This window comes from Bufo gargarizans, chromosome 1 (genome assembly GCF_014858855.1).
Source record: "Bufo gargarizans isolate SCDJY-AF-19 chromosome 1, ASM1485885v1, whole genome shotgun sequence".
In the NCBI taxonomy this organism is placed as follows: Eukaryota; Metazoa; Chordata; class Amphibia; order Anura; family Bufonidae; genus Bufo; species Bufo gargarizans.
In genome coordinates this window covers 639,959,363-639,970,382 of record NC_058080.1, presented here as the reverse complement: position 1 = coordinate 639,970,382, position 11,020 = coordinate 639,959,363, and the positions used below count along the sequence as shown (strand labels likewise).

General features: G+C 43.8%; 1 protein-coding gene across 2 annotated transcripts; it reads left to right on the top strand.

Moving 5' to 3' along the window:
• Window positions 1-478: 478 nt before the first annotated feature.
• NR2F1 (nuclear receptor subfamily 2 group F member 1) lies at window positions 479-9,675 on the top strand. Of its 2 annotated transcripts, none has more exons than XM_044276008.1 (3): window positions 479-2,065; window positions 3,835-4,359; window positions 8,857-9,675. In XM_044276008.1, the coding sequence occupies exons 1-3, from the start codon at window positions 1,636-1,638 to the stop codon at window positions 9,135-9,137; spliced, it is 1,236 nt and encodes a 411-aa protein (XP_044131943.1). In that variant the 5' UTR covers window positions 479-1,635; the 3' UTR covers window positions 9,138-9,675. The 2 variants fall into 2 exon arrangements, with proteins under 2 accessions (XP_044131943.1, XP_044131942.1); XM_044276007.1 differs by having other exon boundaries at window positions 483-2,065; window positions 3,832-4,359.
• The last annotated feature ends 1,345 nt before the right edge of the window (window positions 9,676-11,020 follow it).

Here is an 11,020-nt window from a genome sequence, read left to right as displayed (position 1 = left end):
AGCCTCTGCCTCCTTTAAGTTTGTGACTTTTGTGCTCGTCACCCAGAGAGAAGGGAAAGGCGACAGAAGACTTGACTCTACACAGTGTCTTCATTTTTACATCTTCATCCTCTAAGTTCTCCTCAGTCATCTCCACCATCGCCCCCCACCACCCCCCCAAGTGGAGTATTTTTGTTCTTTGAGCCCATAGACGACCCATACTAATCAGCCCTGAAAGTAAATAGCAGCGGGTAGAGGCGCTGTGAATGAAGAGAGCGCTTGTCACTGCACCCCCAGCCCCCTCCTCTCCCCTCGCCCCCTCCCCTCCTCACAGCCCCAGCCATAGGTAACAAGGGGAGAGAGAGAAAGGAAGAAAGGCAGCAGCAGCAGCAGCCCCCCGACCAATGGAGAGCGGGGGGCTTGGCTAACCTCAGCCTCCCGTCTCCTCTCCCCCCCGATTGGGGGCTCTGACCAGTCAGTCGCCTTTGATTATCAGTTGCCAGCAGCCCCTCGCTTGGCTCCTTGACACGAGCTCCATATAAGGCAGAGATCTCCATAGAAACGTGTCACTCTCTATAGTAGTGTCAAAGTTCACTATATACAGACATTGGCGCAGATCCCCCTCTCGGAAGCATTGCTCTGCCAGTCTCCCCGTCAGAAGGCATTCATTTGTTGTGGGCGCCTCTCTCTGCGCCATTCTCTCGGTCCCCCTCTCTTTCCCCCTCACTCTCTCTCTCTTTATTGCATATTCTATGAGCCTGTCTGTGTGTGTGTGAGTGTCACCCAGTGCGGTTTTTTTTTCCTTTTCTTTTTTTTTTTCCCCCCTCACCTCCTTCACTCCATCCCAGTAGCAGAGCCTTCAGCCTCGGCGTCTTCACCCTCCGAGACTTTTCTTTCCTTCCGACTCTTTTTTCCTCACCCTCCTGCACCCCGAGGACGCCGGCAGCTTCCACCATTGACTTTTCCAGACTTCCAGATGATCGCAGGCTATCTCCGGGAATAAAGGCGCTGCTGTTTGGGGTCGGCTGCACACTTTTTGGATTGTTCCTCGCCTTACTTTGGCATTTGCTCATCGACTGACAGCTCGGGGATTATTTGTCCTCCCGACATCATAAAAGCGAAAGAGACAGAGGCGCAAAAAAAAAAAAAAAAAAAAAATCGCAGGAGAAAGGGGAAGTGTCTTCAACCTCTGGCTCCGGCTCCGGCTCTGAATGGCTGGCTGCGCGCTGCCCTGGATGTGGCCCCCCGGACACTTACAAGCCGCGGTCGGCTTCTGAGGGCTTCTTCTATTGCTAGTGTCGGCAGCAGCGCCCGGGGGTGAAGCGTCCTATGTCTGGGGGAGATCTGGGCTGCCGATCCTGCCGCCTCCCCAGCCTGATCTGACGCTGCAGCCTCCTCCTCAGCCATCACAGGCGGCACTGGAGACAGGCAGGGGGGACGCCGCCAGCCGGCCAGCCTGTGCCCGCATCCCCCGCCGGCCTCCCCGCCTCCGAGACCTTTCCGCTCCGTGCAAAGAAGGGGGGAAATCCCTGCAAAGCAAATCCAAGGAAACGGCTCCCATCAGCGGCAACCACGGCAGAGACCGCCAGCTTCTTCTTCTCCTCCAAAATAAAATCCCCCCAGACCTCGCTCCCCAGCACTTTTTGGGCCCGAGATATGGCAATGGTAGTTAGCAGCTGGAGAGATCCGCAGGAAGACGTGGCCGGGGGGAACCCAGGAGGCCCTAACCCGGGGGCAGCGCAGCCTGCCCGGGAGCAGCAGCAGCAAGCCCCCCACACCCCGCAGACCCCCAGCCAGCCGGGACCTCCTTCCACCCCCGGAGCGGCTGGAGACAAGGGCCAGCAGGGCTCGGGCCAGAGCCAGCAGCAGCACATCGAGTGCGTGGTGTGCGGGGACAAGTCCAGCGGGAAGCACTACGGCCAGTTCACCTGCGAGGGCTGCAAAAGTTTCTTCAAGAGGAGCGTCCGCAGGAACTTAACCTACACATGTCGTGCCAACAGGAACTGTCCCATAGACCAGCACCACCGGAACCAGTGCCAGTACTGCCGCCTCAAGAAGTGCCTGAAAGTGGGCATGAGGAGGGAAGGTGAATATTTCTTCTGTGCCCATCCTATGTGTGTGTGTGGATGCTGCTGCTAGGTGTGTGCCCAAAGAGGGGGGAATAGTCATGGTGCCCCCCTCTCCCTCTGTGGTGGCATTATGATGCTATTAATATTTATACCGGGAGCTCTCCCGGTGAGTGCATCTTTGTGTGTGTTTTGTCTATGGTAACATGCTGTGGGATGTTGGCTGATCCTCCTGTACCCATGTGCTAGCTCCTTTATTTTCTATTTTTATTTTTCCTACTGTCAGGAATAAAAGCAAATGCACATAAACCACCCCAGATCTGGGTCACCCCTTAAAATAGGCCACCTATGTGGCAGTGCTCCCAGTGTCACCAGCCATGCCCCTTGTCCTAGGCGAGGTCTGGCCTTGTCCTACATTGTTCTCCACCCTGGGAGGCACACCAGAAGTTTACAGAAGGATACAGTCCTTTACCAGGGACCATTCACATAGGATACTGTCCCCAGGCTTTATCTGACCATAGCCATGATGGTGGTGGGGGTACACGGTGTTTTTCTAGAAATGTCCACCCAGGGGGCAGGTCAGTGGGTGATGTGTCTAGAAATGTCTTCAAAGTAAATGCCTAAATCTGCAAAAGAAGGGAAATAAGTAAAACAATAAAATAAAACATTTTATATCATAATTCTGTTTCCATGCCACAAAATTCCAAATCTGTAAAAGAAAGGAAATGTGTGCTTAAGAGGGGAAAAAAGTCATTTCATATCATAGTTCTGACTGTTTCCATTGCACAGGGACTAAATTATAAAAAAAAAAAAAAGAAAATTGTAAAAATTAAAATTAAATACAGAACAGACTCCTGTAAATAGAGCAGTTCAGATATAGGTGTAGTGAGGGGAATAACCTGCCCCTCGCTGTGTGGTACATGGCAGGGCAGTATCTGGCACCACAGTACACACACTTTGGTCAGCTTTCCTAACTTGCAGCATAAATAAGCTTCAGCATCCATGCAGTTAATGAGTGTGCAGCATCTGTGGGCATTCACTCTCCAGGCACCCTGATGGCACACACACCGAGCCTCACTACCTGTCCTCACTGACTGCCTCAGCACCTCATGGCCACTATGTTTAACTATTGTAAGTTTATGGGCTTTCTAGAGATTTTTTTTATTTTTTTTTATAGAGCTATATATACCTATTAAATGTTACTTTCACTTTCCCCAGCTCCAGGTTATTACAGCACAAGGTGTACAAGTAAATCTCCCTGTGATTTATGAAATCCTCCTGTTATTTATTTCATATTCCATATTCATACATTACCTATCAGCAGGGATATTTACATTAGCAGGGATTCACTGCTTGCATGTCAATGTGCTGCTGCTGCTCGTGGTATTATTGTAGTGGTGTGTGTGTGAGGACTGTTTATTTCTTTTATTACTTTATGATGTGTTGTGGGCCAGTGTGCATGACAGTCTGCGAATGTGGCTATTGTATATTGTACTTTTGTAATGTAATCTCTGTATATATCTATAAATTTATATATATCTATATATATATATATATATATATATATATATATAGTTCTAGTGTCTGTGTGTAATATATATATATATATATAATATTTATATTTAATATAAGGATAAAATAAACACAAGCAGACTATCTATATTTATTTATTTATTATTTGTTTGTTTATTTATATTTATTTCTAGTCACACATAGAACTGGTTTGATTGCTCTGATTCCCAGCCCTGGTTGCACATTTCCTCTTCTATCTCTTTGTTTTTGTCAGCGGTTCAGCGAGGACGAATGCCTCCAACCCAGCCGAACCCAGGCCAGTACGCCCTGACCAATGGGGACCCCCTGAACGGCCATTGCTATCTGTCCGGATACATCTCCCTTCTGCTGCGGGCTGAGCCTTACCCCACCTCCCGCTATGGCAGCCAGTGCATGCAGCCTAATAACATCATGGGCATAGAGAACATCTGCGAGCTGGCCGCCCGGCTGCTGTTCAGTGCTGTGGAGTGGGCCAGGAACATCCCCTTCTTCCCCGACCTGCAGATCACCGACCAGGTGGCTCTGCTCAGGCTGACTTGGAGCGAGCTGTTTGTGCTGAATGCAGCCCAGTGCTCCATGCCCCTCCATGTGGCCCCTCTCCTGGCAGCCGCTGGCCTCCATGCCTCCCCAATGTCTGCAGACCGAGTGGTGGCCTTTATGGACCACATCCGCATCTTCCAGGAGCAGGTGGAGAAGCTCAAGGCCTTGCACGTAGACTCTGCAGAGTACAGCTGCCTGAAAGCCATCGTCCTGTTCACATCAGGTGAGTGGCACCACCATGGGCACCACCACTGCATGCCTACTGTACATGACAGATCCCGAATTGGCTGCAGTCAGAGCCCAGCTGGGATTGTTTCCTCAGCCATCTCTCACCCCCACAAGACAGGGGATTCCTCTGCCATCCTTGGAGAGGCGATGCACTGTCTGAATGGTGCCAACATGAATGAAGCGGATGGGGGCTCCACAATCCATCCATCAGGCTGTGTGTGTTGTGTGTGTGCAAATGATGCTCCAGTCATCCTCCATATTCATGCTCAAGCCTCATGCTGTAAAATACAAATCCATCCCACTATTATCCTGCGATTTATCCCCATTTCTGAAAAGATGGTGATTTCAGCAACCGCTTGTGATAGTGATTCAGACAATTTCTGAAATATAAAGGGGGGGGGGGGGCACCAGCACAATTTCTAGTAATAAATCATTTTGCTATGGAAACCATACTCCTATTAAATATTTAAGAGAATGTCTGAAAAACCCAGCAAATAGAGAGCAGCCGGTGGCTCCTACAAGCATCCTGTAGGCACAGAGAGCCTAGGTGATAGATGAGGAGAGCCATCTCAGAGGTGATCATGGAGGGCAGCCCTTTAAACTGTGTCTATTACAAGAACAAGGCGTTTTTAATGAGAGCTGAATGCAGCTTGCAAGGAAAGCCGCATGTAAACAAAGCCCAGGCTAGCTGCTCCTGCGAGAAACGCAGCTCGGGTCACCCCCAGCCTGCTCTCTAATCATACTGGGCGATCCATATTTCAGCCATATTGATGAAAGCCGCCCGTAAATAATCCAGAAGGGATCCCAGACAATGCTGGCAGGGCAGGGCCTCTGTGCACCGTGCATACATGGCGATTGTAATATGGATGTGAGCTGCAGATCATGGTGGTCAGAGGCAGCTGTGTGCCCCCACAGAAGGCAGGCCTGGTGCAGAAGGCTGTGCTTCCTCCAGGACCTCTGTCCTCCATACTGGAGCTATCAGCAGGCATGCACTGGAATATTACATCATTCTGGCTGGGTGCAGATCTTTCTAATGAAGTGCCAGGGCTTAGTGTGCCACCCTGGTGACTGTGTGCCCAGCCTGCATACAGCGATCCCCATGTACAGTGATAGAAGCTATTTACATACTATATGTAATTAATTCCAGACTGCACACATAGATCCCCATGTACAGTCATAGAGTCCATTAACATACTATATGTAATATAACCAAGGCTGTATACAGAGATCCCCATGTACAGTAATAGAGGCTATTAACATACTATATGTAATATATTCCAGGCTGAACACATAGATCCCCATGTACAGTGATAGAAGCTATTAAAATGCTATATGTAATATAGTCCAGGCTGAACACATAGATCCCCATGTACAGTCATAGAGGCTATTAACATACTATATGTAATATAACCAAGGCTGTATACAGAGATCCCCATGTACAATGATAGAAACTATTAAAATGCTATATGTAATATAGTCCAGCCTGCACACATAGATCCCCATGTACAGTCATAGAGGCTACTAACATACTATATGTAAAATAGTCCAGGCTGCACAGATAGATCCCCATGTACAGTCATAGAGGCTATTAACATACTATATGTAAAATAGTCTAGGCTGCACAGATAGATCCCCATGTACAGTCATAGAGGCTACTAACATACTATATGTAATATATTCCAGGCTGCACACATAGATCCCCATGTACAGTCATAGAGGCTATTATCATACTATATGTAATATATTCCAGGCTGCACACATAGATCCCCATATACAGTCATAGAGGCTATTAACATACTATATGTAATATATTCCAGGCTGCACACATAGATCCCCATATACAGTGATAGAGGCTATTAACATACTATATGTAATATATTCCAGGCTGCACACATAGATTCCCATGTACAGTCATAGAGGCTACTAACATACTATATGTAATATATTCCAGGCTGCACACATAGATCCCTATGTACAGTCATAGAGGCTATTAACATACTATATGTAATATATTCCAGGCTGCACACATAGATTCCCATGTACAGTCATAGAGGCTACTAACATACTATATGTAATATATTCCAGGCTGCACACATAGATCCCTATGTACAGTCATAGAGGCTACTAACATATTCCAGGCTGCAGCCCCCATCTAGAGCAACCCTCCACCCCACCATGCATACAGAACTTTACTGGTGATTACCAGTCTCTCGGGAATTTACTAAGACCCCAATCCCCTCCCTAACTTTTTTTTTTTCTTAAAAAGGTCTGAAGTGATGAAAACACAATTTTGAAGCCTCATTTTGGGGACTTTAGCGGAGATCTAAGTGTGGCATGCTTGTGGTTTCCACCTGCAGACCTCTTGTAAGCTGGACCCCATCCAAGGGTTAGGTCAGGACCCTGCTTCCCTTTATGGAGCTCACATATAAATGTAACCCTTCCAGGCCTTATTGTAGCTGTGTCCTAATCAGGCACACACCATAGGAAATAACCCGACTACAAAGTCACATAAATGACTGAAATAAAACTAGGATAACAGTCAAAGCTAAACTGCATAGAAAGACTCGATGATAGGAGTTGCATTCATGAATATTAGTGATAAAGAACCCTTTCTGCATTTTCACCAGTAAATGAGACAACTTGCCCCTTGTGAATGCCATCCTCATTTGTACATTAATATTAATATGTATCAGTGGGTGTAGTCGCTGATGATGAGGATGATGATGATGTGATTCCATACTGCGACGTCATCGCTGACAAATCTCTGCTTATGGTGGAGGGAAGGCTAGGAAACACTATAGTTGTCAAGAGCAATTATCACAGGTTTGTCAGGAAATTGTCTTCCTATTACAGTGAGGGCTCCGCTCAGATTAATATTACCCTGTGATCTTACTCTGTGTACTTTACTACTTTCATTTTGTACTGCTGGTGTTATAAATACACATTATAGGGGGTATGTAACCTTGGTGCAAGAGTGTCAATAGATAGATAGATAGATAGATAGATAGATAGATAGATAGATAGATAGATAGATAGATAGAAAAAGGATTTATAGAGATAGATAGATAGATAGATAGATAGATAGATAGATAGATAGATAGATAGATAGATAATAGATATTCATGGATATAGTAGAGATAGATAATAGGTAGATAGATAGATAGATAGATAGATAGATAGATAGATAGAGATGAGATAGATAGATAGATAATAGATATTCATGGATATAGTAGAGATAGATAATAGGTAGATAGATAGATAGATAGATAGATAGATAGATAGATAGATAGATAGAGATGAGATAGATAGATAGATAGATAGATAGACAGACAGACACAATCCACACACTATAAGCAGGACATGCCCGGTCATTACACACATCTGAGGGCTGATTACAGGTTCTGAGGCACCATTTGTTTTATTAGCATTTTTGCCTTGGGCACAAAAATAATTATTTAGAGAGTGATCTGCCAAAATAAATGTAATTACAGCAAATCTTTTCATCCTCCGGAATATCAATGTCCAGTGATGTCATCTCCACCTAGTCCCCCCATTACTATCCGCCTGGGGAGTGCTCCCTTCCCAGACCTGTATAAATGGATGAAGCTTATGTTATAGCAGCCGGCAGCGCTTTGTCCGCCTGCAGCACGCCATCTCATCACCTAGTGCTGCTTTCACTGGATGTGCATTCTCTATAGTCTGTAGTAACGAACAGGTTAAACTTTCCAGATGATCGGATGTTGTTTCCAGAGGGCCCTGTGAGTGTATGTATGGGGGGCATGTGGCTGGTGTGCTGGAGGGGCAGTTATTACACAGGGTGCCATCCATCCTCATCAGCCGGCATTTTATACATTCATTTATCAGGGCAGACTGATTTATAGGAACCACGTGGTGGACAGCAATAATAATAAGAATAATAATAATAAAATACATTTTTAATAATAATACAATTCACATTTTAGAAATTCAGCATGAAGTAAGAGTTGCTGGCGGCTGTGCCATCTTTTCCCAGTCTATTGGTAGATATCATGAGTGGGTGTGGGTGTGATGAAATGTGTGATGGGCGCTGTTCAGTATATAATATGTCATATATAATATCTATCTAACTATTATCTATATATCTATCTACTGCATCTATCTCTATCATCTATCTATACTTATTCTATCTAATTATCATCTGTCTGTCAATCAAATTATCTATCTATCCAATTATCTTCTATCTATCTATGCTTATTCTATCTATCTATCCATCCATACACACACAGTATATCTGGTGTTTTATGAGTTCTATACAGTGCACATCCATGGTGTTATTATTATTATTATTATTATTATTATTATTATTACTATCGTTGTTATTATTATTATTATTATTACTGTTGTTATTGTTATTTTTTATTATTATTATTATTATTATTATCTACAATGTGTGTCAGCACAATCCTAATGCTGTGCCTTGTCTGTCTCTCCTCCATGATGGGCTCCTGTGCAGATGCCTGCGGCCTTTCAGACGCTGCTCACATTGAGAGTCTACAGGAAAAGTCGCAATGCGCCCTGGAGGAGTATGTCAGGAGCCAGTACCCCAACCAACCGAGCAGGTTCGGGAAACTCCTGCTGAGGCTTCCTTCCCTGCGCACCGTCTCCTCCTCAGTCATTGAACAGCTCTTCTTCGTGCGCTTGGTAGGTAAGACCCCTATAGAAACCCTCATCAGAGATATGTTATTATCTGGAAGTAGCTTCAACTGGCCTTACATGTCCATCCAGTGCTCCTAAAGACCAGCCACAGAGACAATCAGGAGACATCTCATTCATGTACACAGACTTCTTAGGATATGAGTCTAATGAACTCCATGTGTGTGGAAAAACTCCAATAATAAGGAAGGAGCAATGGGATCCCTAATGTCCTGAAGCCTGATGGATAATGCCCTGTGGACTGGATGTAGGACTGTGCACACACACGCACATTATCCTTGTTGATTTTGTAAGATATTAGTCTTTATTTTCATTTTTTTGTAAAATTCAAAACAAACAAACAAACCTTGTTATGCGCATAAAGAAATCAAGACATTAGGGGAAATAACACTTTCCAAATTATTCCAAGAAGAACCTCGTCCTGTGTCTATGTATCTATATCTGTTTTGTATTTTTTCTGGTTCCAAACCAGGTTTTCCTGTAATTCTCTACTAATAATAATTTTTGATATAACCCTTTGCTTCTTATAATGAGTGCGATCTATGTTGTCCGAGCTTATTATGTTCTTCAAGAATTAAAAAAAAATTGAAGTGAGAATTTAAACAACAAAAAAATAAAAGACTTTAGCAAAAGTTTGTGTTTTATTGATGGGGGGACAGTTCCCTTGGACGGCTTTACGATGGGGGAGGGGATGGGCAAAGTAGTTGCAGCTTCGTTTTTTTTTTTTTTATGCAAAAATGTTATGTTAAAAAGAAATACCCATATATTAACAACATCAATGGTCCCGGATTTTTTTTTTCTTTCTCTTGTCTTCAGTATTTATCACTGGAGGATTGATACTGCTGCCACATTGCATCGAGAATTACATATTAGTTTAGCTTCATGTTTATTTAGTTTTCATTTCTTATTTGATTTATGTTGTTTGCATTTTTGTGGATGGATTTCTTTTCGCTGTAAAGTGAAGAATACCTATGTGCCTAGTATTGCATATGCAGGGTGCACTTGTAATGGAGCCAGTCATTGTGCGGGGCTGGAGGAGGAAGCCTTTCTCCTGAACAATGTGCCTTTTAATCTGACCCTATTTTTGCTGTCTTTTTCAGCTATGGTATTATTCCCTGCTCTCTATCTATCTCTCTCCCAGGCTATTCCCAATCTATTAATATAGATATCTTACCGCAGGTTTTTCTCACTGGGTGGTAGTAGATGTATGTATCCCATACAGTGGCTGCTGGAATGGGAGATGTGTGCATTCCCCTGCTCCTCTCTTCCCATCCACACCATTTTCATTTACGAATCTCCTCCATAATAGAGCTCTTGTGAAGGTAGAAGCTCCCCCTCTGCTCTCGGTGTAACAGCTTTCCCAGCATTAATGTTTTATACAATGTGAGACAGATCTGTAAGAACACACAGTGCCAGGGGAGCCCTTCCTTAACGTATTAATAACGCTGCAGCTTTCACAATAACCAGCGTTTTCAATTGGAGAGGTTATTGGCACTGGATTTACCCCTGTCACTTGCAGTTCAACCAGATGCAGCATCTGGAGATGATAGATAGATAGATAGATAGATAGATAGATAGATAGATAGATAAGATGCAGCATCTGGGGATGATATATAGATAGAAAGCATAAATAGACATATATATAATAGATACATAGATAGATAGATAGATAGATAGATAATAGATATAGAGATAGATAGATAATAGATAGATAATATATATATAGATTAGATAGATAATAGATATAGATATATAGATAGATATGAGATAGATAGACAAATAGATTAGATATATGATAGATAATAGATAAATAGATATTAGATAGCTAGATAGTAAGCATAAATAGACAGATAGATAATAGACAAAAAGATTAGATAGATAGATAGATGATAGATAATATATAAATAGAAATGAGATAGATAGATAGATAGATAGATAGATAGATCGATATGAGAGAGATAGCT

Excerpts from the sequence above, each read along its gene's own strand:
- NR2F1 (XM_044276007.1), top strand. The coding sequence starts at position 1,636 with ATGGCAATGGTAGTTAGCAGCTGGAGAGATCCGCAGGAAGACGTGGCC. Across the intron at positions 2,066-3,831 it reads AGTGGGCATGAGGAGGGAAG|CGGTTCAGCGAGGACGAATG; the intron begins GTGAATATTTCT and ends TGTTTTTGTCAG. Across the intron at positions 4,360-8,856 it reads CATCGTCCTGTTCACATCAG|ATGCCTGCGGCCTTTCAGAC; the intron begins GTGAGTGGCACC and ends GCTCCTGTGCAG.